Source organism: Budorcas taxicolor, chromosome 14 (assembly GCF_023091745.1).
Source record: "Budorcas taxicolor isolate Tak-1 chromosome 14, Takin1.1, whole genome shotgun sequence".
Classification (NCBI taxonomy): domain Eukaryota; kingdom Metazoa; phylum Chordata; class Mammalia; order Artiodactyla; family Bovidae; genus Budorcas; species Budorcas taxicolor.
In genome coordinates this window covers 69526714-69553059 of record NC_068923.1, presented here as the reverse complement: position 1 = coordinate 69553059, position 26346 = coordinate 69526714, and the positions used below count along the sequence as shown (strand labels likewise).

The window sequence follows — 26346 nt, the reverse complement described above, 5'->3', positions numbered from 1 at the left end:
ATAAATAAAACAAGCTCCAGGGGAAAATGCTGCCACTCCCTGGTCTGTGTTAAGCAGGACCTGAAACCTGGCTGGGCTGATCATCAGTTCCCATCTCATCACCCTCTGTGGCTGGAGAGGGGACCAGCAGCACATACAGTCTATGAGATGAGGGAAGAGAGTACGTTATCTACACCCCCAAGCATGGAAGAATCACCTTTAAAAAAAAAAAAAACTGATCCTCTGCTGCTTTGTCCAGGGTTCCTTTTTACTGACTTGAACCTTCAGATTTCTTGCTGGGAGATTAATTACAGTAACAGCTACAGCAACATACCACAAATGAATCAAGAAGTGAAGTACCCTCTTACACCATAAAATCAAAACCACATGGAAGGATGCGTGCAAGAGCTGAAGAAGGCCTTGGGGCTTTCAGCAATGAGCAAGCATCACCAGCCCCACTGCACCACTGTGCCACCAAGAATACGCCTGGTGAAGAAAAAGAAAACTCATTGAAATGTGAAAGGAGAGAATCAAGCCTGGTAGTTGATTTTTTTAAGCTCATCTAAACACTAAAATAGATGCTGTGACTTGTCTCACTGGCAGTCAACAAGTTGAGAGTGAGCACTGCAAAAGCAGTTTTAGGGGTGGGAGCAAAAATCAGGACTTCAAATTCTGCCCAGTTGAGATTTGGGTTGAAGGGCTCCATCAGCAGGAAAAAAAAAAAAGACGGCAAAGAAACTTAAGTTTTCTTTTGAAGTGTCTTCATTCACTGGACAGAAAGTATGAGTACTAAGAGATGTCAAATGATTTAAAAGAAATTTTTTAAATACTTACTAGCTGTTGCCTGAAAACCTTGTCAATATAGATAGCAATGCACAGAGAAAACACATGAATGTTTCAAGACTGGTATAGAAGAGTCTTGATCTCATCAGGACTTGTTTTTAGTATGTTAAATATATCTTTTTAAATTTTGTTTTTATTTTCAAGATTTTTTTTTAATGTGGACCATGTTTAAAGTCTTTATTGAATTTGTTATAGTATTGCTTCTGTTTTATATTTTGTTTTTTGGGCCATGAGGCATGTGTGATCTTAGCTCCCTGACCAGGGTCAAATCTGTACCCCTTGCATTGGAAAAGCAATGTCTTAACCACTGGACAACCTTCCCCCGCCCCCCCGCCCCAGTGCTTGGGAAGTCCCTTATTAGAACTTTTGAAAGGACAAGTGGAACAGCTGAACTAAGTAAATTTGAATATTATCCCAGTAAATGAAGACAGACAGGGAGTTAAGTCTTAATAGGGAGTTAAGTCTTTAGAGACAAAAGGTGGAAGAACATGAATCCGCCACAGATATACACGTGTTCCCCATCCTGAACCCCCCTCCCTCCTCCCTTCCCGTAACATCCCTCTGGCGGGTTCATGTTGATGTATGGCAAAACCAATACAATATTGTAATTAACCTCCAATTAAAATAAATAAATTTATATTTAAAAAAAGTCAAAATTCAAAGGTAAAAAAATAAGAGATCCTAAAAGTTTCCAGGGTAGAATTTGGGAGAAGAGATTGTATACAAAATGAATAAACAACCAAACCAATTAAAAAAAAAAAAGGTGGAAGAACATTCACGAACTCAAATTCAGTCTTTGCACACAAGGCCCAAAAAGATTCAAGGTCTATAGTCATGGTGAGAGCTGACGCTGCACTGGAACTCTAACCCAGGACTCCTGACTCTTAAGCCAGTGGTTTTCTACTAAACTGTCTCCGCAGAATTCAAAACACAGACACATCAGCAAGCTCCGAAACCTATTGTTAGCACAGTGCTTATAACTAACAGCCCTGCCTCGTGTGCTTAACAGTTCACTAAGAGGGTAGATCTTATGCTAAGTGCTCTTATCACAAAATAATAACAACAATAGAGATGGGAGGGAACTTTGGGAGATGATGTGTATCTTTACGGCCTTGATGGTTTCACAACATACTTATCCCCAAGTACAACTTCTCACATGTCAATTATGTCTCAACAAAAAGCTTTTTTTTAATTACATACACACCCAAGGTTAAGTCAGTCAATTAAATTTTTTTCCTGTATTTTTCTTGGGTATTTTCATCCTAGTTCTTTGGTAACCTTTATCAAACTAAAAAAATGTACATAAAATAAAAAACAAGTTAAAAAAATTTTAAATGTACATGCTTATGTATAACTTTTAAAAAGTAAAAGTTCTGTTAATATAAAGAAGGAAAATTTTAGCTTTTTCAGCTGGGGAAGTATTTCAAATGTGACTCATTTTCAAACTGAAAAAACTATTTATAGAAACTGGATCAAGATCAGGAACGAGATCATACAGAAAGCCAGCAAATAAACCACATGCTGACTTAGGGTTCTAGATTAAGGAGTTTCTCTGAACTCGTTACATTTTGAAAGGTGACCTTTGCACTTTAGCTCACATTTGGTATCTCTAAGCCATGTACATGTTCTGTTCTTCACCAAAATCTGTCAGTTTAAAAGAAAAAGCGCCTTCCTTTGAGAGATTTAAATTGATCTATGATTCTGAACAAACTTCCAACAGGAATGTATTCCTTGAAAATTCATTAGAATGAATTTTTATTATTTTATTTTTTGGTCATAGCTAGCCAATGGTATTTTATTAATTCTTTCTTAGTATCTAGAATGAATTTTTTTAAAGACATCATTTCATGGAGTTTCTCAAAACCATGAATGGAGAATTTGTTAGAGACCTAGGATGGGAGCAAATATGAGCAAAGACACACTGAGTAAGCAAGGAGGAAACAGAAACAGCAGCAGCAAGGGCTCACTGCTCACTGCCAGGCTCTTCTCCAAGGGCTCGACATGGACCCTCTAATTCTTACAGGAAAATCATCAGCTAGGTAACTCCCATTTCCTCCTCTTTACAAACAGCAATACTGAGGCAGAGAGATATGAAATATGCTTGATGTTACAAGGTAATTAAGAAATGGAAGAACTGCAAGTGCAAAAATTTGGACCACAAGAAGAATAGAAAAATGAATTTTATTGTTGAAAAGATTCTGAGGACTATTTAGTCTAAATCTTGTATTTTAAATAGGCAGGATGTCCGGTCAAAAGGTAAATTTAAGGTCTGTCTCTTACACACACAGTTTGTGGCAGAGCTAGTAAAGAGTTACTTGTCAGGGCTAATTCAGGTACAGAGAGCCCTTCACAGCCATTCCCACCAAAGAGTGTGACTTACCAGTGACTTTAGAATAAAAGTAGGAATAAAAGCCTCAGATTTTATATAGCCTAGTCTTAATTAGGGGCTTCCCCAGTGGCTGAGCAGTAAAGAATTTGCCTGCAATGCAGACAGGTTCAATCCCTGGGTTGGAAGATCCCCTAGAGAAGGAAATGGTAACCCACTTTAGTATTCTTGCCTGGAGAATCCCATGGACAAAGAAACCTGGCAGGCTACAGTCCATGAGGTCACAAGAGTCAGACATGACTTCTTAGCAATGAAACAATGGTCTTAACTCTGGTACAGAGCCTTATACCAGAATCTTCTAATGGATCATAAATCCTGAGCCATCTACTGCCATCAGTTTATCCTGTTCTCAGGGGCTCTCAGGGTGGGCTTCTTGGTGGAAAGGTGTCCACAGCAAGTGGTACAAAACTCCTTCCATCCCCACCACCTGTCTGGAAACTTCATTGGTAGTAATCACTCTCCTCTTACCCATCCTCCTTCACATCCACAATCTCAAGACTTCCCAGAAAATAAAAACACGTTCTCTTCTTAAAAGGGTCTAAAGGAACCCTTAATCTTGATCAAAAATCCTTCCCATTATCAATGCAACACAATGCCCTTCTCCAGAGCCTATAGACATTTCTACAAGGAATGCCACCAGATCCTAACCCTAAACTGATGTTTATATCACAAGGCAAGCAAAATAATCTATTGAACCTTTAACATTAAGGAATTTCCCTGCATCAGTAATAAAAGCAGACATTCCTTCTCTGTTGCATTTTAAATTCCCAAAAGTTCAAATATATATTGGGCACGAAAAGTGAAAGTGTTAGCTTCTCAGTCATGCCTAACTCTTTGCAACCCCATGGACTGTATCCCACCAGGCGTCTCTGTCCATGGGATTTTCCAGGCATGAATACTGGAGTGCCTAGCCAATCCCTTCTCCAGGGATCATCCTGACCCAGGGATCAAACCCAGGTCTCCTGCATTGCAGGCAGATTCTTTACCATCTGAGCCATCAGGTATAATCAGTAAGAAATAAAGACAAGAAATTTTCAACATTTTCCAGTCATATTAAATGAAATTATATAAAAATTACATAATGTAATATATAAAAATTATATTTATGTAAAAATGATTAGATATAGTAAGCTGTTAAATTTTGTACTTTTTATGTGAATGTACTGTGCTGTACATTTAAGTTTCCAAAATCTCTATGACTAAGAAATATAAGGACCACTTTATAAATTGTGAATCTTATGTTTAAGATTCCATGAGATCTTTTCCTAGAGCATCATCCATTCCTTCTCTTGTGAACCCAGATGTTTCCCATCTGTATTCTCCTTTCAGCATTCTATCCTGAATTTCTTGTATACTGCTATTGATAGTCTGCATTTATTTGTTCAAAAAACATTTGATACTCACAGCCTAAGCACTGTACTGGGTACTACTGATACAATGTGAACAAGGTCACCACAATTTGGAGCATGCTTCAAAAGCTCTGGTGTGAGTAAGGGAGCTTGTATCAGTTAAGGCAAGAAATGCTAGCCCCTCCCTTTTTTTTTTTTTGTTTTTTTTTTTTTCCTGCTTTAAGTATAATTGACAAATTTGTAATATAAAGTATACAATGTGATATTTTGATATATGTATACAGTGTGAAAGGATTCCCCCAATCATGTTAATTAACACATTTAATTTGCACGTCTCACATTTACTTTTTTTTTTTTTGGTGAGACTATTTAAGTTCTAGCAAATCTCAGTAACAGTACAGTGTTACCAACTATAGTCACATTACACATTAGCCCCTTAGAACATCATTTTTTTTTCATATTTAGTTCTTTTTAAAAAATGTTTTACAATGCTGTGTTGGTTTCTGCAGTACAACTCAAATCATCCATAATTAGGCATATATCCCCTTCCTCATGAGCCTCCCTCCCCTCCCCATCCCAGTCCTCTAGCTCTTATTCATCTTAGAGCCGAAAGTTTGAACCCTGTACCAACCTCTCCCTCTTTCTCCCACCCCTCAGCCCCTGGCATCCACTTTTGTACTCTGTTCCTGTGAACCTGATTTTTTCTTTGATTCCACACATAACTGCTACCAGGCAGTCTTGGTCTCTGGCTGATTATTTCACTTAGCATAATACCCTCCAGATTCATCCACGTTGTGTCAAATGTCAAGTCTTGGTGGCTTTAACACAAAAGGAGTTTGTTTCTTGCTGACACAGGGTTGGGTGCAGATGTGCAGTAGAGAGGCTCACAGGGGGTCACTCAAGGACCTAAGCTCCATGCACCTGGTGGTCCCGCCACCCCCTGGGGGCTCCGAGAAGGGGGCTGGGTCCTCTGCACCAAGGTGGCCAACTCAAGATGAGAGACAGTCTCTCTGGCAGGAGGCTTGGGGGACAAGTCCAGAGGCAGGAAGAACATCCCTTCTGCGCATTTTCCAGGACAAACTGAGGCCATGGCCACACCCAACTCCAAAGGAGGCTGGAAACCAGAGTCTAGCTAATGACGCCCAAGAGGCAAAAGAAACAAATGATGAATGTGGAGTGTTCGCTGCCACAGGAGCAAAGAGAATTCTACTGTGTTTAAGAAGTAAATAGCTGATATAACAGAGTAGGGCTGGGACTCAAGTGAGGTGAGCAAGGCTCTGACAGGAGGTGCTGAAAGTCACGCTCTCTCTGTCTCAGGCAAGTACACTCTTTGGATCTATCTTGTGGGCACCCCTCTTGCCTCACTGTTTCCTGCCCCTGATGGTTTAACTGCAGAAAACAGATAACCACGCTGCTTCAGAAACAGTTACTGGAAAGGAGTTTGTCACAAAGAGGATGAGAAAAGAACTTGTTAGTTAGAGTACACAGCAAATGCAAGGGCCCAAGTCAGGAACCATTGATGCTGTCTGAGAAACAGGAAGAGTCCGACAGGACTGAGATAACAAACGGAGAGCTGGAGAAATAAAAAGTGACCAGCTCACACACAGACGTTCCAGCTGAGTCGAATTTGGGTTTTATTTCAAATACAACGGAAATGTACTGAAGCATTTCTATGGCAGAATCAGATGCTCCAACTTTTGTTTTACAAGCAATTGCTCCAACTGCCTGTGGAGAATGGATCACTGGGAGAGGAACTGGAAGGACACCCATGTGGTTCAGGAGAGAGATGGTGATAGCAAGTGACATAACAAGAGTGAGAGTCTAACAAGCGGCAAAAGATACAGAAGAAGGACTCAAAATATACTGGAGAGGGGTCAAGAAATCATAAGTATTGCGAGAAGCAAAGAAAAGTTTATGCAACTAAGTGGACATTAATGTTATATGAAGCCAGGGGGAATGAAAGAAAATGTTTTGTCTGTTCTAAATAGTGAGTTTCTTGAGAGTAAGGGAGATGTTTCTTGCTATTCTCAGTTGTAGGAGTAATCCAACAAGATTTTTTTTAATTATTTTTAAATTGAAGGATAATTGCTTTACAGCATTGCCAACAAGACGTTTTTTAAAAATAGAGTATCAAAGGCTCAAGGCAGAATGCACACCATCTCCCATCTACAGAATAAGAATCAGTATCATATCCTGGAGAACAACTGGCAATAAGATCACAAGCTTCACCTTTCCATCTTGTGGTTAAGGGCATGGCTGAGTCAAAATCCCTAGACTGATGCCAGCTCTATTAATGAGTGCTGTAACTTTGGGCAAATTATTTACTCCCCTGTTCCTGCAACTCTTCCTTTGTAAAATGGAGAGAAAAATAGAGCCTACCTCACAAGGTCATTTGAGGATTAAATAAGATAACATGTAGCACGAAGATCTGTGACCGGCACATAGTAGGTGCTCAATAAATGTCATGGTTAAAGAATTGTTATCACTCATTCTGTGAATGACTCCTAAGGAAAAAAGATGCGGAAGAAGATGTACAAAGATGTTCACAGTAGCGTTACTAACACAGAAAACTTAAGTTGTTTAACTGTCTAATTATAAGGAAATGTATTTTAAAATGTCATGATGGAATAGTATTGAAACATGTATATTACCATATGTAAAATAGATGACCAGTGCAAGTTCAATGCATGAACCAAAGCCCATTCTCTGGGACAACCCAGAGGGATGGCTTGGGGAGGGAGGTGGGAGGTGGGTTCAGGATGGGGGACACATGTACACCTGTGGCTGATTCATGTCAATGATGGCAAAACCAGCATAATATTGTAAAGTAATTACCCTCCAATTAAAATTAATTAATTTAAAAATAAAATATGATGAACAATGACTTATGAAATAAACATATTATTAAAATAATTATGACTTGATGATGTATTAAATTTGAAAACCTTTTATTTATGTACAAGGTGAGGAAATACCTTGAAGGAGAAAAATCAAAATGTTAACAGTGATTACTGCTAAGTGGAAAGATGACTGGTAGCGTTGTTTCCTTATTGTTTTATTCTCCATTTTCCATATTTCCATCAATAAATTAATGTTGGAATTATATCCATAATAAACTCTGCAGTTAGTGGTTTTTAAATGAATGACTTCCATGAACACAGTATAAAGTCTTTACCAGCTGCTTCCAAGACAAAACACCTCAATATTTCAACAAGATGGGGATTTTGTACCAAAATAAATCTCAAATCTAAATGAAGAAAATGGGACATGGAACTACTAGCCCTAATTAGTGAATATAGCTCATTTTTTCCTACTTTACACAGATTGAAGTGAGGCACCTTGCCAGTTCTGTTTCCCTGACTTCCAATATAACCAATTTCTTCAGCTCATAACACTTTCTGCTCTCTTAACACTGTGAAGGCACTTTACTTCTAAAAAAAACCACATACCTACCAAGTTGTTTTGCGAGCCACGCTCTAAATGTGTTTATATTTATATTCAAAAAACTTCTTAGCATGCTCTTGTCTACTCTTCCCAATAGACATTTGTGGGAGTAAATCTTCAATTTCACTAAATAAAATTAGGGAATGTAGATATTATACTATTTTTCAACGGGTAACACAAAAATGATACCAATGGTAACGTAATAGCAACAAGCTAGGTTTTTAAATAGATAAAGGAAAGATTTCTGTAATTAGCAAGAACTAGCTGCAGCTAATAAGTAGGAGGAATTGTTTTCCTACAACTTTTACTGCCACTTAAGTGCTGAAGACAATCTCTAGATCCTTCCTTCACATACCTTCAAGTTAAAGACTGCACAGCTAAAACTTAGCCGTCGATGGGCATGGGGCGCCCATTCTAAGTGGCATGCAGCCATTCAGGTCAACCTTTGAGGAAACTTTAATCCTTCTCAGGTGACACTACTTCTCTTCTACAATATCCAGTTGATCTCCTCAAATACTTTCCTTCCTCCCCTCCCTAAGCCGGCCAGCAAGTGTTTAAGTAGCACAAAGTACTGTTTTTCTACCCAATGAGTGTCAGATTACACTAGGCTGACGCTACTGTATGTTCACTCACTACCTTCCCTGAAAGCTGTTAACAGAGAACATTATCAGGAGATGTCTAATAGAATTCAGGTTTTCAGAAGGCTTGCATTTCATTTCTGTTAGCAGAAGCCAAAAAAAGAGGTGTGTTTTTTTTTTTTTAATGTCATCCAGCACTAATGTTTCAGTAAGCAGAAACTACTGGAAGACTTCACCTCCCCCACCTGACAGGCCATGGCTGGACACAAATCAAAGCTGACCCATTGGCCAGCCAAACATGCATCAACTCCTTACTCTGAACATTACTCTGCAATTAAAGAGGAAGAATTAAGTACTGCCTGCTCTCTCTAAGAACTGTTGCATAGTTAACAAAATAACTATGGTTGAAAAGGAACAGTTCTTTTATATTGAATTTCATGTAATAATTGTGGAAGGAATAAAAATAGAAGACAAACAAAAAAGTTATTTTACAACCCCTAAAGTAATTGATGCTTCACACAAAGATCAATGGGAGAAACTATTACACGAAAAGTTAATAGGAACCTCAGTATAGAAGAATCGGGCTGTTACCACATGAACCTACTGGTTAATCTTAGCATCACTAAGAATGGGATGTTGCGTGCTTCCTGACACATTATAATATGAGGTCCACAGCAGCAGCTGTAAGCATTCTAGTCAAAAGAGTTGAGCCTGACTGTAATTAAACCTTCAAGGAGAACTTCTAGATTACAAAAACATGGCAGATAAAGGATATCAAATTACCCCCACAAGGGAGTGAAAGGAAAAATCCAAAATGTCAGATATTTTGTAGAAAACAGATCTGACCTTTTCAATAAGTCAGTGATACGGAGAACTGAGTGGGAAGAAAGCACTGCTCTAGAATCTAAGGAACTTGAGGAACATACCAAGTACAGTGAGTGGGTGTTACGTCAATGCCAATTCATGCATATCAGCTGTATAAAGACATTGCTGAGGCAGCTGATGAAGCTTGATGACATTCTGATTATGAGGTGTTACCAAGGAATAAGAAACTTAGTCAAGTACATTAATAACATCATGGTTTGCTAAGAAAATGTTCGTATTTGTAAGAAATGCATTCAGAAATAGGTAAAACGGTATAACATCTAAGATTTGCTTTATAACATATAGCAACAAAAACATAAGGATATGAAGAATAGATGAAACCAGTATGATGAAATCTCAATACTTGTTCAACCTGGGTGACAGGCAGTCATTATGCCACCCTCTCTGCTTTTGTGTATGTTTAAAACTTATCACATTCAAAACATGAGAACATTTAAGTATGTTCTTCCTAGCCCTTTATATAGAGCACCCAAGCATGAACAGATCCAGCTCCCGTGTGTGTGCTCAGTTGCTCAGTCATGTCCCACTCTTTGCAGCGCCATGGACTGTAACCTACCAGGCTCCTCTAGCCATGGGATTTCTCAGGCAAGAATACTGGAGTGGTTGCCACTTCCTGTTCCAGGGGATCTTCCCCACCCAGGGACTGAACCCTCATCTCTTGTGTCTCCTCCTGCATTGGCAGGCAGGTTCTTTACCACTAGCACCACCTGGGAAGCTCCCAGGTAGTGCCAATATTAGATACTACTCAAAATCAGAGGGAACTAATTTAAGATACCTCTAACACCAGAAGCATGTTGACCATGTTGATATTTGAGTAATTGACAACATTACTTCATAAAGGAGGCCAACAGCTCCTGGAGTTCTGTAAACTTCAAAAAAAGGCAGCTGAAGAGAATTCTCAGGGTTTTTTTTGGCTTCCCTGGTGGCTCAGAGGGAAAAGCATCTGTGTGCAGTGCAGGAGACCTAGGTTCAATCCCTGGTTCGGGAAGATCCCCTGGAGAACGAAATGGCAACCCACTCCAGTTTTCTTGCCTGGAGAATCCCATGGATGGAGGAGCCTGGTAGGCTACAGTTCATGGGGTCACAAAGGGTCGGACACGACTGAGAGACCTTACTTTCACTTTCTTTCTCAGTTTTAGCTGAACAAGAAGTCAATTTGATTCATGTATTTATCTGAAAATGTAAATCAACACACTCAGATGGATTTATGCAAGTTCGTGGAATTTTAGCGGCAAAAAGGAATTTGTGGGTCCCATTGCAAAACCTATACACTTATAAACCATGTCTAAAGCATCCCCACGCCCAGGGCCACTGTGTGCACAAGTCCAGAGGTGCCATTAACATCATGCTTTATATGCAGTACACAGTCTACATGCAGTGGTCTAAACTCTATTAATATTATACTTCTGTTGCCAATATCTTTAATACTATTGTTATGGTATAATTAATAATACTTATTTCAGAGTTTTGAAAATGAGGATTTAAAGAACCTAAAAGGTCTGACACAGTTTAAGACCTATAGGTTGAGTGGTACGCTCCAAAATGTATGCTGAAGTATATACCCCAGTACCCGTGAATGTGAAATATTATCTTTGCAGCTGTAATTAAGCGAATATGGGGTATCCTCCAACATAAATGGTATTGTTGTAAGAAGAGATGAGAAACCAAACACAGAGGGATGACAGCCTTGTGAAAACGAAGTAAGTGATTGGAGCTAGGCTGCCGCAAACTAAGGAACAGCTAAGGCTCCCAGGAGCTGGAAGAGGCAAGGAAGGGTCCTCCCCTATAGTCTCAAAGTGGGCACAGACCTGCTGACACCTTAATACCGTGCTTCTAGCTTCTAGAACTGTAAGAAAATTAATTTTTGCTTTTTAAGTTAACTAGTTTGTGGTACTTTGCTACAGGAGCCCTAGGAAATCGATGCAGTATTATAACGTGTGCTGCCAATTCTGAAAGTAGTGACATTTAGAGAAGGACCCTGGTGTGGGCTGAGGACCTTCACCTACCTCGTTCTTTAATGTAGGTAAACATTTCTCTTAATGCAACCAACTCGTTTTTGCAACTATATCATTACTATATCCCACTGTCACCTCAGGATCAATCAAAAATGAATGATAACCCCTTCTCTCCAACATCCTTTTCTTCCATAGTCGGTTTCTTCAACTTAAGATCTAAACTCTGTACTTTTCTTGTTAAGATTTCATTCAGGGACTCCCTTGGTGGTCCAGCGGCTAAGACTGTGCCCCCAGTGCAGGGGGCCCAGATTCGATCCCCTTCTCAGGGAACTAGATCCCACCTGCTGAACCTAAGTTTAGATCCTACATGCCACAACTAAAAACTGAAGATCTCGAGTACCACAGCTGAGACCTGATTCAGCCAAATTACTGACCAAATTCAGCCAAATTTTTTAAAAAAGATTTTATTCATAAGTTCCTCCTGCTATTATTCCCAGCCATCAGGATCTTTTTGTAACCAACCAACATTTAATGTCCTCTTCAACTTCATATTATGCAAAAGTGTGGTTGACATGCCATCTGTATTCAACCAAATCATTAAGAAAATACTGTTCCAAACAAGACTGAAGAGAAGTCCTTTATTGTACCAGAGTGTGTATCAATCGTTACTCACCACTCTGTCAAATGTAATTCAAGTGAGTAACATAATCTTAATATTGCATAATATGCATGCATTTCTGTGTTCCAAAAGAATTTTTAAGGCTATTATGCTTTCATAAGTGCAAAGTAGTATGATTAATAAATTTTTTGTCAAATGCTTCTTTATCTTCCAGTCTAGTCACCCCATTAAAGAAAGCAAAGTATTTGTATGGTAAAACCCATGCTGGTTATAGCTGCATTGAAATCTGACTTTCTTACAATGAAATGTTCTTGAAACTGATATCATGGTCATGTACCAACTGAGAAATATCTTTTGCTTTTTGAGAATTCAGATTAAACTTCAACATGGATGATATTTATCATTGAAACTTAGACTCATAACTCAGAGGAATGAGATGCAGAATCTAAAGAATTTTGTTTAGTGTCCTCTATTTAGGAAGGACACAGTTAGGTCTTATAATTTGAGTCCAAATAATTGCCAGCACAAATTTCTATTTACACACCTCTTAGACATCAGCAATACATGAACCGTGAACTTCCTGATGTTCAAGCTGGTTTTAGGAAAGGCAGAGGAACCAGAGATCAAATTGCCAACATCTGCTGGATCATGGAAAAAGCAAGAGAGTTCCAGGAAAACAGCTATTTCTGCTTTATTGACTATGCCAAAGCCTTTGACTGTGTGGATCACAATAAACTGTGGGAAATTCTGAAAGAGATGGGAATACCAGACCACCTGACCTTCCTCCTGAGAAATCTGTATGCAGGCCAGGAAGCAACAGTTAGAACTGGACATGGAACAACAGACTGGTTCCAAATAGGAAAAGGAGTACGGCAAGCCTGTATATTGTCACCCTGCTTATTTAACTTATATGCAGAGTACATCATGAGAAATGCTGGACTGGAAGAAGCACAAGCTGGAATCAAGATTGCTGGGAGAAATATCAATAACCTCAGATATGCAGATGACACCACCCTTATGGCAGAAAGTGAGGAGGAACTGAAAAGCCTCTCGATGAAGGTAAAAGAGGAGAGTGAAAAAGAAAGATCATGGCATCCGGTCCCATCACTTCATGGCAAACAGATGGAGAAACAGTGGAAACAGTGTCAGACTTTATTTTGGGGGGCTCCAAAATCACTGCAGATGGTTATTGCAGCCATGAAATTAAAAGACACTTACTCCTTGGAAGAAAAGTTATGACCAACCTAGATAGCATATTCAAAGGAAGAGGCATTACTTTGCTGACTAAGGTCCATCTAGTCAAGGATATGGTTTTTCCTGTGGTCATGGATGGATGTGAGAGTTGGACTGTGAAGAAGGCTGAGCGCCGAAGAATTGATGCTTTTGAACTGTGGTGTTGGAGAAGACTCTTGAGAGTTCCTTGGACTGCAAGGAGATCCAACCAGTCCATTCTGAAGGAGATCAGCCCTGGGATTTCTTTGGAAGGAATGATGCTAAAGCTGAAACTCCAGTACTTTGGCCACCTATGCAAAGAGTTGACTCATTGGAAAAGACTGATGCTGGGAGGGATTCGGGGCAGGAGGAGAAGGGGACGACAGAGGATGAAATGGCTGGATGGCATCACTGACTCGATGGACGTGAGTCTGAGTGAACTCCGGGAGTTGGTGATGGACAGGGAGGCCTGGCGTGCTTCGATTCATGGGGTCGCAAAGAGTCGGACACAACTGAGCGACTGAACTGGACATCAGATGCGTTGCAAGTGTGCTCATCATGGCTCTTACAGTGTGAGTGGCCCTCCAATATTTCTCTACACTCAGTACAGCCACTGTTTTTACAATACCCTTAAGAGATATGCTCTACTGTTGGAGAAGGGCAATTTCCAATGATTCAGGGCATCAAGAAGGAGTCTTTTACATGAACGGATAGTTTCTTAAATATAAGCCATACTCTTCCTCCCTGTGAGCCTCCATCTTGCTTGAATCCCAAAAAAATGAATCACATCCTTTTATTTAAATTACATTTGACAGAGTGGTAATGGATTGAAACACACTTTGCAGGAAGGCTCTGGTATAGACATGCCTCAAGTCCTGGAAAGAACTGATCCTATTTTTGCTCTTTCCTCCTCTCACTAGGTCCAAGCTCTCCCATTTCTTCAAAACTCCCTCAGAATTCAACAACAACAAAAAAAATGAGGACGACTCCAAGCTTGCCAAAGCCTTTAGAACAGTTATTATTTACGTTGAGTCACTTTTGAGTCAAAATCATTGATATCACCCACAGCAGCTGCGAAGTAGTAGTTATTTTCACTTCTACATAAGAACAATTAAATTGCACAAAATTTATAACTTTAAACAATCAATTTTCAAAGGACAATTGTTCAGCCCTAAATCAATTTTCAGGGTAGTATTATTTAAAGAGGGGACAGAGAAATCTTTCATAATTGACAGATTCGGTCAAGAATCACATCAGTCACTACATGACTTACTGACCACCGGGAGTGGTGTGAATAGCTACCCACGCTCCGCAGCCAAACTAACCTCAACCCACTAATCACACTTCTGGGAACCACCGCTGTCCACTATCAAACAACATTTGGTTTTTCAAATTAGTCTCCTGCCCCTAACAACTGGACTGCCAGGGAATTTCAAAAGCTATCTTTTGACTACAAGAAAAAGGCATTACAAAATGAAATAGATTACAAAAAGAAAAAATACAAAATGGAAGGTGATCAACAACAAGGGGACAGAATTAAGTTTTCTATCAGACTTTATTACATGAAGGGGAAAGAGAACCTAAAAAAATTAAACTTTGGATTTTCAAGATAAGATCGGACAATTTTTACCATTTTCAAAGGGTTACAACGTGAGAGATCTGTTGAATGAAATGGGTCTCTACATAAAGATTACAGAATTTGACAAACAATTGAGAAGTATTAACTTGAAGTCGTTTGGTCAACTCCAAATTTTACCAACTGCTTACATTTTAAGGCATGTACCTTATGGTAAACCTTCTTTTTAAAAAAAGAAAAACTAATGTTTTCCAAAGTAGCTACAGAAGCTGTAATGCACTTCCAGGTTAACACAGTCTCTAGGCTTAATCTCTGCCTCACAGGTATTAAAACTGTGAGGTTGGTTAAGTTTGCCTTTTGGTGAGAAGGTCTTGTCATAAGGAGTCTAGGGACCAAAACCAGACATTTCAGTAAAACTGAAAGCTCTCTTTATGATTCTTTTCCCCTTCCTCTCCATGAGGAAATCAAGTTATTCACAGTATCAGTCTTACTGGAAATTGTAGAACAGGTTTGCCACCTGAACCTACTGGACAGAGAGAGCAAGGCAATCACAAAACCTACAGAACTTCCTAGAACAAAGCACGAGGAAAAGAATGCAAAGTGCGCCCTCTATCGGTCTGTTTTAAAAGCTGGTGGCTGGTTGGATCGCTCAGTCCATCGATAGGTAAGAGACTAAGGCCATCAGAGTAGGAAAATTCTAAGTGTGGTGACCCAGCAGCAAAAATCTAGTAAAAGCATGCTTGGTCAGAAGTCAAGAGTGCTCTGCCTGGTTCTGACCGGTCTGTGAACTGGCAGCGTGATACATACAAATCCCATCAATGCCAGCACTGCACATCGTCAGCTGGAAAATTGCAACACTGATTTCTAAAACTTTATATTACTGTTTAGTTAACGAGATAAAAATTAGACCATACGAGAAGTTTTAACAGAGCCCCTTATTTTGTTTATTTTGTACTTTTATAAACTTTTTAGGGAATAGAGACAATATAACAACTATTGCCTTTGAGAAAGGGAATATTAGCCAAGTAATTACTTACTGCAATAAGTCTTGAGGTAGTGTTTCCAGTGTGTCCTCATATTATGAAGTACACACATGGCAAATGGCTAGAAACCCACACACTGAAAATAAACTTTTAGGAAACAAATATCTATGTGAATTTGAAGCAGCCAACGGGCATCATGCTCATTAATACGGTCTACCTTCTACTTCTTTAACCAATGCTTCTTAACTGCTTTAAGGAAAGATAACCATGGCCACTTTAAGACTGCAGTGAAAGCTCTAGAATCTCTCTTTATGCTCAAAAAAAGAAAGAAAATATTTGGAGACTCGCAAAATCCCTGACCCCATCTCTGGACCCCAAGTTAAGAAGCTTTGCTCAAAAAAAATGTGTAGAGCCAGTTGTTTTATAAGCGCTTTTAGTATCTTTCAGCAGCTGATGAAAAAAATCAAATGGCTTTAAGTCAATTGTAAAGGTTTTCCCCAAAATGACTAGTTAAGGTGAAGAACTACCTAGAATTATAGTTTCTTGACATTTTAGAGTAAAAATAATACTTACTAGCTTTCCTCTAACTTTGATTGACTATTCTGATCATACGATGGTTTCATGATGTAAATGTGTATATATATATGTATATATTATATATATACACATACATGCACACACCTACCACACACATTTATATATAAATGCACAAGCACACCCTCAGAGACACGCACATAATTGTTCTGGCTATTGCTGCTGCTGCTGCTAAGTCGCTTCAGTCGTGTCCGACTCTGTGTGACCCCATAGATAGCAGCCCAGCAGGCTTCCTCGTCCCTGGGATTCTCCAGGCAAGAACACTGGAGTGGGTTGCCATTTCCTTCTCCAATGCATGACAGTGAAAAGTAAAAGTGAAGTCGCTCAGTCATGTCCAACTCTTAGTGACCCCATAGACTGCAGCCTACCAGGCCTCCCTGTCCTTCACTATCTCCTGGAGCTTGCTCAAACTCATGTCCATTGAATAGGTGATGCCATCCAATAATCTCATCTTCTGTTGTCCCCTTCTCCTCCTGCTTTCCATCTTTCCCAGCTTCAGGATGTTTTACAGCCCTAAACCTCAGTTTCAAGTTCCTTAACACCAGTTATGTTAGCATTATTGAGGTGCAGCAAGTTCTGAGGCTCAGTAAAACTCTGGATCCAAAGGGCATCTGAATGACTTCAAAGGTGATTCCTTCTTTGAAAATGAATGCTTATGTTGAAACTGTACTTTGTTCAGGAAAAGCCAGTGAGTTCAGGAGGGCTGGGTTCTAGTTCTAGCTCTCTTCCACTTAACTATTGGGTTCTTAAATAACACATTTCAGTAAGCACCTCAGCTGCTTCATTTAGTCAAGCCAGTCTCAGTTCCTTCAAACAGCAGCAAAATGTCTGTCTTCTCCTGGTAGGCACTGGACAGAAACTATGTAGGAGTATTCACATCTACACCGAAATTTGTAATACACACGCGCACACACACACCTGTCTCTCATAGGTATGCCTACATAGCTATCTTACTCTGAAGTCATAAATATAAGACTGAATGTCTGCCTGAACTAATTTATGTTATTAATATGATTGCCTTTTAAGAAGATAAAAACTACTTTCCTTTTGGTCTAAATAATTATTCATACAGACAAAGAGTTTGGAAATAAAAACCCCTTTTGGCCCTTTATTTAGAAGTATTTTTATTTATTTATAATTTATTTGTTTTTATTTTTTGTTTTTCTAGAAGTATCTTTAGATACAGGTTACTCCCAGTTTCCCCTCCCCTGCCCCAACTCATCCTCTATCATCCACATAATAAACAGGTATAGGAGAACACACAAGGGCACTCGTGTATTCTGTGAAATCCTGAGGACCATCAGAGGCTTCAGAATAAGGCCAGGCTGGGGATGCTTTCATATGTCAGCACTGCTTATCTTTAAACTATAAAGAACAGTAAATAATGAAGTTATATCTATTATCTAATTATTCATCCAGACTTCAACTATGTGCAAAGAACTTTGAATTTAAAACAAAAAACATTTCTAATGCCGTTTGCAGCAACGTGGATGGACCTAGCGATTGTCATACTGAGTGAAGAAGTCAGACAGAGGAGGAGACACATTACATGAAACCCCTTACATGTGGAATCTAAGAAGAAATGACACGAATGAACTTATAAAACAGAGATTCACAGACTTAGAGAATGAAGGTGCAGTTTCTTGGGGGAAGGGACAGTTAGGGAGTCTGGGATGGACATGTACACACTGCTATAATTTAAATGGATAACCAACAAGGACTTACTGTAAAGTGAAGATAACTCTGCTCAATGTCATGTGGCAGCCTGGGTGGTGGGGAGTTGGAGAATGAACATGTGTATATGTGTGGCTGAGTCCCTTCATTGTTCACCTGAAACTATCACAACATTGTAAATCAGCTATACCCAATACAAAATAAAAAGTTGAAAGCTGACCCCCCTCAAAAAAAAAAAAAAAACATTTCTCATTAAGTAATTAGCATTATTTTAAGAGCAAACAACAACATCTCAATGACTTTTTTGTTCAGGCACAACTTGTGTAGGAAGCACTCTACTTGGCCTGGTTTGAGCAGTATGACACCACCCTCATGGCAGAAAGTGAAGAGGAACTAAAAAGCCTCTTGATGAAAGTGAAAGAGGAGAGTGAAAAAGTTGGCTTAAAGCTCAGCATTCAGAAAATGAAGATCATGGCATCTGGTTCCATCACTTCATGGGAAATAGATGGGGAAACAGTGGAAACAGTGTCAGACTTTATTTTGGGGGGCTCCAAAATCACCTCATGCGAAGAGTTGACTCATTAGAAAAGACTCTGATGCTGGGAGGGATTGGGGGCAGGAGAAGAAGGGGAAGACAGAGGACGAGATGGCTGGATGGCATCACTGACTTGATGGACAAGAGTTTGGGGTGAACCCCGGCAGTTGGCGATGGACAGGGAGGCCTAGCGTGGTGCAATTTATGGGGTCGCAAAGAGGTGGACACAACTGAGTGACTGAACTGAACTGAAGATGAATGTGCCAAAGTTCTGCCCTAGAGGAGCTCAATATATAGAAAAGTAACCAGAATAAAGGTAAAATGAGAGTCCTTTAGGAGTAGCATGAAAAGCTAAGCAAGGTTTTAGGGAAAATTCCAGGAAGGCTTCACAGAGGCGGTGACATTTTATTTAACAAACACAACAAACCGCATGCTCAACAATACAAAAGCATGACAACACAATGGTAGGTTGAAAATGAAATAATTTAGTATAGCTTGAGCATACAGTACTTTCATGGTGGTGGAAGATTAGAAAAAGGCTGAGATCAGATGGTGGAGTGCCCTGGAATGTAAAGTGAAAGAAGCTGGAACTTATTCTTAAGTCAATATGGAGACCTGGGAGGTTTGAGGTTTATTAGCAAAGAAGTAACATGCTCACATCTGTGGATCACATTGAGAAAAATTCAGTGTGGCAGCATTGTAAAGGATGGAGTGAGGAGGAAGTGGATGATGAGAGATGAGGAGTGACTGAGGATCTGAACTAGGAAATACCTTTGGGAATGGAAAGTATCGGGTAATACAAGCAACATTTCTGATACCTCCTCCTAAGACTGAATAAACCAATAACAGAGACAACGGGAAAGCCAAAGACTGCAGTGAGGCTTCCAGCCTTGACACACAGAAGCCCGTGAACAGGAAAAAGGAGCACAAGCAGAGGAACATATCTGGGAGAGAGCCCGAGATGGCTGGATGGCATCACTGACTCGATGGATATGAGTCTGAGTGAACTCCAGGAGTTGGTGATGGACAGGGAGGCCTGGCGTGCTGCGATTCATGGGGTCACAAAGAGTCCGACACGACTGAGCGACTGAACTGAACTGATAGAAGAGGGGCTGCATTGTCAAGTTCAGTGTGCATGGAATGGAGTATCTATCCACATATGAGGGTGTATGAAGTATCTATCCATACAGCAGTAGCTGGGAAATCAGAAAGTAATATAACCTGAAGCTCAAAAAAAAATGGGGGATAGAGCTAAAGGACTTTACATGGAAAAAGCAATTGAGCATACAGGGATGGATAAAATCCTCCAAGGGAAAGAAGAAAAGTAAGGAAATACTAGCATACTCCGACTGTGAATGAGACCACCAAAGAAGGAAAATGCACAGAATATGGGAGGCAAAACTAGAGCACCGTGTCACTAAGAGAAAAAAACTGTGGAAAGGAGTGATCATCTTAGTGATGGGAGGGGACCGGAACGACATAGGCGGTGTTGGCGTTGAGGTGAGTACTGAGCATGGATGACCACTAGGAAAATCCTTCCCATAAAACAGAGGTAGAAGCCAGGCTGTGACAGATTGGAGAGAGTGAATGAAAGAGGATCATAAGGCAAGACGAGAGAAGGGCTGACGTGAAGCAAAAGGCTGGAAAGAAATACGAGGAAGAAGGAAATTTCAGGACAAGAGGGATAGCAGCCTGCTTGAAAAGAGGGCTACTCATACAGAAAGGTCCTAGAGGCGAGAAAGACAGGGGAGGGGTGGGCCTTGGAAAGAATTAGAACACTGTGTCCTTACCCATTCCCTCTCCTAGTCCTCAACCCCTCACCTACAGCTTTCCTCTTGACCCCTGTCCTGCTCCTGAGAACAAGATGGAAAATGGGAAAGATGAGCAAAAGTCCCTTTTAGTTACAAAAAGCCAACCATCCATGGTCATACTGTCCCCCCTCCACACACACCTACATATACACACACGTATAAGCATGTAATAGATATGCCTTCCCTATCATATATGATTATACATTATTTATGTACTGTATTAATTAGTGCCTTCCAGTTCAAAATGCGAAAACTTACCAATATGACACATGACACTCTTTATCTAATGGTCAATCCTTGACTGTGGCAGATAATGGAGGGGGAGGAGAACGAACATCACAACATTTTGAAAAAAGAATATTTTGAGCTTACTACCTCCTTTTAGCAGTATGGTTCTGAAATATTATGTCGAGTGATTTGTCTGTCATCTATTTCCTGAATTTGGGAGGTGTAAGAGTGCTTATTTCCAGAAAAAAAAAAAAAAAAAAAAGGTTCAAACGGCAGTCAGTTGGGAGAAAAGGAATAAAAAGTGGCCAGGACAATCTATAAACCGGCCAGTTAGTCTCTGAATAAATCAAGAGGTGGCTGTTCATTAAGAAATTAGAAGTGTCATTTCTAACTTGTGGTTTCTGCAAACATTGGATTCTACCCAAGCTGAATTTATAAACAGTTAACAAAGCCAGAATTAAGTGGAGGCCTGACGAAATGTCACCTATTCTTAATCACTTCCAAATTTCAGGAGCAGAGTAAGATGTTGGCTGGGGACATGGCAACTTTCTAACCTCTGTGCATTGGTAAGATACTAGCCAGAAAAACTCAGAATTATGTTGAAAGAAAACCCCATTAACAACAGAAGAAAAGAAAGCATGTATTTATGCTACAAAGTTAAACATCACACCGAGCTTTTCTGAAACACTCTGGAACTTAAAAAGGCAAGCATACAAAATGTATTTTGAAGCTTTTAAGAGTAGGTTAATATGTTCCATGTGCCATTTTTATTTTCAAAGAATACTGTGAGAAATGAGCTATCATTAAAAGTACTTGTGAAACTTGTAAATATCTCCACATCTTTTCATTCAATTTTTAAAAATACAAATTAATTCAGCGCTACAAGTTTTAAGAGAAAACATGAGTCTTTTTTTTTTTTAAACCAATGTTGCCAGAAACATACCATACTATTTGTGATAAACATTTGTTTCATGGAAGAAGCCAAGGCTAATCATATAGGAAAATGCGCAGTTATGGAGGGAGAAGCTGAAGCTTCAGTAGGGAAAAGGCTATAGCAGGAAACACTTGTCATATCGCGCCCCCTACCATCAGACCACCAGAAACACAATTACATGTCTGGGAGCCTTGCTGCTTTTAACAGTTTCATGAAGTTTTCACAAATTCCTGGCAAATTTGTGACCGGTAAAAATCACTGGGACAAAAGGTATACAAAATGAAATCACTACATTCTAAACTCAAGAAATCCTAGGAATACCATAATAAAGTCATGATATCTATCCACTTTTCAGTAATTCAGCCTCAAATGTGACTTACAACCAACCCCCCAAATAAAACAAACTGAATAACCCAGTTTACCACGCAAATAAATCTTAAGAGGGCCCAAGACAGATTCAGGCTATAGGGGTTAACAGTAGCTAATAATGACTATATTTTCAAAAGGGACTGGGGAGTGAGAGGGCCAATGAGTTACGACTGTTACCACGTAGACAAAACACGGGTTGTCAATCAGCTTTTCAAAACATTGGCATGTGTCTCCCCTCTATAAGAAATCCATTCACACTATTGTGTTTGTGCCTTACTTTCGAATATATTGCTGCCAGGCCCCAGCAGTCACTATCAAATGCATTTCTATTGTCTGGTTTTGTTTTCTAAATAAGCAGACAAAAGACTCGTAGGTGGCTAGTGTTGTTTATGATGGTCTCAAGTTTTATCTGATATTCTAGTCTCTAATCCTCTGGCCATATTTTGAAATAAAGCATAGAGTTAAATGATATATTTGCTCTCTATTCTAGACTGGATGCAATTGATTTTAACTGACTAAATTATCTGATCTCTGCCAAGAATTTTATTTCATTAAGAAAATGATATTATAGAGCATCTGAGATCATAGAGCAGACTAAACATAATGCCAAAGGAGTTCTGAGAATGCTCCACAGTGAAGGTTTGATTATTTGCAGATGGAATATGAAAAAAAGGAAAAGAATCAGATCCCAGGCATTAGCCTAAGCAATCCTGATATCATTGCTGCCGACATCACAGCACAAAGTCAAGAAAATAACTGATCTTCTAAGCCACAGCACCTTTTTTTTTTAATGGTACTAATCACTTTTCTTCCTAGAAAGTAATACTTAACTGCCACCATCCAAATCAAAGGGAAAAGGGGAAATGTTGGTACCACAATAGGCTCCAGCATGTCAACTGTCACTACTGACATGATTTGGCTAGTACTCAAGCATTCACCAAGGAACTAATTTAAATCAATCTCCTTTGGGAAAGCCAATTGTTTGGTATGCGCAACAATTGGTGTATGATCAATCAGCGGACATGAGATCAATTAAAACCAGCTTAAGCCTGTGAAGAGGGACAATTCACACAACCTGAGTTAGATCTCTCTTCATTTCAGTACTCTCACAATGCAATCCTTAAGCTTCCTTGCAAAGCAGAAAAGCTACTATCACCCTACACTGTCTAGCCAGCCCTTTAAGTAGTTCCACTTTTAATTAAAAACACAGTATGCCTTTTGTTGGCACAGATAGTGTGGTCACTTTTAAGGACCGAAGTTATTTTAGCCAGCAGCTTGAGGTTTGGGAAGGGACATCTGTTAAGGGAAACACACACACTTTGATTTTTTTTTTCCTTTACAACCTTACTAGTTTATATGTAGTTTGAAAGCATTTGAATTTTATTAAATTGAAAGGTTTGTCTGGCAAAAGTTACTACAGTGGCAAAAGTTGCAGACTTTAGAATTGGATTTCTAAAGGTCAGCACTTGGGGATGTAGCTGTAATTGCCATGAGATTTTGCTAAAGCAGCTTTGAAACAAATAGGTTTTGCATCAGATACTTGAGGCGGCATAGGCAGAACTTTAGAGATGGCACTGCAAATAAAAGCATGCAGTATCGCTTCTGGCCGCAGGGGTGCTGTAAAGCCATGCTCCACTAAAGAACATCTATGTGTTAAGTTCTACTAAAGCAACAAGCTCAATTGCTCCCCATTCAACCACAATGCAACAAGCAGTGTGGATCAGAAAGACATCGCTGAATTAGCAAGTCATTTAATAAACAAGAATTTGGCGAAGGGTTTTAGCTGTTTCTGTTAAGTTGAATGTTAGTCTTGTCAATCAAATAGACTGTAACCTCTATTTATAAGGAGGAGGGTGGGGGAGAACCTCTCCAAACACTTCGACCACAGTGTAATCAAAACCTGCCAGCTCTACCAAGTGATACCTGGAAAGAAAATACTGGGGTGGAGAAAGGAAAAGGAGGTGAAGGAGATGGAAAGGGACTTTTGCAAGTCATAACAATAGTAAACTTTCACAGCCTCTGGGAAGAAATACCTCCCTAATGTATTTATTCAGAAAAACTTGTGAAGATAAGCATTTTCGAAATGTCAGAAACGAGAGACCAAGAGTAAGAGAAACGGGGGTTGGAGAAAAGGGTGTCCTTTTTAAGCACAGCCCCATGGTGTCAATTGGAGAGGGGAGGCGGCGGAAATCGCACACGACCAGCTGTCCTGGGCTCTGCCCTCAGGCCGGCCAACCTTCAGCCCTGCGGGTAGGTGAGAACAGCTTAACGACGTCCTAAAAAGCTTTGAAAAAATAAGGGCGCAAAAAGCTCTCTCCAAAATCTGGATGCAGGACTGGAGAGTCCATAAAATGAGTCAGAAACAACCCACATCACAGGTCGAGCGAGACGTTCACATCCCAGAAAAATCCAAATCTGTCAACCTCAGGACAAATTCTAACTGCGCCTAAGTCCAAATTGCTAGACCAAGATGGATAAGCTCTGGGGAGCTGCTGTCCACCTTCCGCGAGACAGTAGTGCAAGGTGAGTGTGTGTGTTGGCGGTGGGAGTGTTGTGGTTTGTGTTTAAATCCTTCAGGAGACTTAATTGTGTTTAGCAGCCCTGCCCCTAAAATGAAGTTAGATTAGCTGCAGCCGTAGCAGGACTCAAACACGGGCGCACTAAATCTTCGGGGAAGCTAGCTCTCTGAAACCGTTCTGGAGCCTTCCACTGGCCTTCCGGCAGCGCACGCAGGTGATGGAGAGGGAGAGGCGGCTAAAAAGCCATAAGTGAGTGTCACCGAGGCCAGGAACCTCAGAAATAACTGCTTGTGAGGGAAGTAAACGCGGAGGGCAAACTCGGGCCTGTCCCCAAAATATTATTATGCCAGCGAACGTCCTCCCCCCCACCCCCCCGCAACAAACAGCCTGCGCGCGAGTTGCTGCTCAGTGTACCAAGTTCAGTGAGTCCTTCCACCTCGTCTTAAGGTCCAGAGGAAGACAGTATTGCTCTTTTCCTGGAAATGCAGATCCTCCACAGCGACTTGGTACCCCTCCCCAGCCCTCTCGCTCGCGCTTTCTGGCCCACACGCGCGCACAGACACAGCACAGACACACACACACACACACACACACACACACACACACAGTTGTAGGTAGGCCGTGTCGAAAACCATCTGGGGACAGGGTTTGGGGCGCACGTGGGTGGCGAAGATAGAGAAAAATGAGAGCAGGGGAGATAGTTGAGAGGACTAAAAAGAGAAAAAGACAAAAAAATAACAAGAAAAAAAAGGATGCCAGATTTAAAAGAGAGAGAGACCTAAAGCGAAGAGTTCAGAAGTAGATGCTCGACAGCTAACGTGGGTGCGGACCGCACCTCTCAGCCCGGAGCGCCCGCAGGAAGCCCGGCTCACCCGGCTCGCCGCGCCTCCGTCTCCGGAGGAGAGAAAAGACCCAGTTCTCGGCAGCGCCCCGGGGCCTGGAAAGTGAGGAGCCCAAAGGCCGGGTGGAGGGCACGGCCCTGCCCACCTGAGCCCGGGTGCGAGTGCCGCCGCCGGCGCCCCCGAACCCCCACGCGGCTCCGGCAGAGTAGAACCCACCTCTCTTACTGCGTCTCCATCGATTGCCTTGGCAGTGGCTGTAATCCATACAGTTCAGGATGATGAGGGCAAAGGAGAAGAGACGAAACTGCATCTGGGCGGTCGGGCGGGGGAGAGACGCCTCTCAAAGTAGGGGAACTGGAGGGCTCATCCGAGGAGCCGGCGCAGACCGCGCTGCTGGGGAAGACGCCGAGGGGGCGAGCCTCCACTAGCCAGGGGGGCCGCGCCGGTCAGTTCGGCATCTCTCCGCCTTGAACCTGAGAGACGAGGAGGAAAAGCCGGGTGGAGAGAGGCCCAGGGAGGCAGCTGCCTCTTCACGCGTCCCAATTTAAGAAGGGAAGGGAGGGGAAAAGCGAGCTCACTGCCTGGCGCGAGCCGCGGAGCGGCTTAACCCGGAGCGCACAGCTGCAGGCAACTTGGAGAGCAAGGTGATTACAATCAGTGAATTAGCAACCTCCGCGGACCTACAGGCTGCGACCCCGGGGAAGGGACATTGCGCGGGCGCTTCGGGAAAAGAAAAGAGCTCCACGGTCCCCGAGGGTGCAGGGTTAAAGGCGCGCTCTTAAGTCCTTTGGCCCAGCAGTGGGGTACCCAGGCGCTGTGGCCACGGTGGCGGGCGCCGGTCGCCTACCGTGAGCACTCACGTCTCAGGCTGCGCGGCGTGCCTAGGCGCGGCGCTCCATCCCGGGATCGGGAAGCGAGACGCCTCGCTAGCACGTGGACTGGGGAAAAGTTTGCCGAGACCCACAGGGAGCGCGTGGCAGCTCTGGGGTGCAGGCGGCCGCGATGGGTTCGAAGCGCGCAGAGGTTCCTCC

The 26346-nt window shown here is 41.2% G+C and overlaps 1 protein-coding gene across 1 annotated transcript in view; it reads right to left on the bottom strand.

The window, feature by feature from the left end:
* The window catches only part of RSPO2 (R-spondin 2), a 175933-nt gene extending 150308 nt beyond the window's left edge, over positions 1–25625 (bottom strand). Inside the window, exon 1 of the mRNA XM_052651925.1 lies at positions 25532–25625. Coding sequence (XP_052507885.1) covers positions 25532–25625 — 94 coding nt within the window. The remainder of the gene's footprint in view (positions 1–25531) is intronic.
* Between the last annotated feature and the right edge of the window lie 721 nt (positions 25626–26346).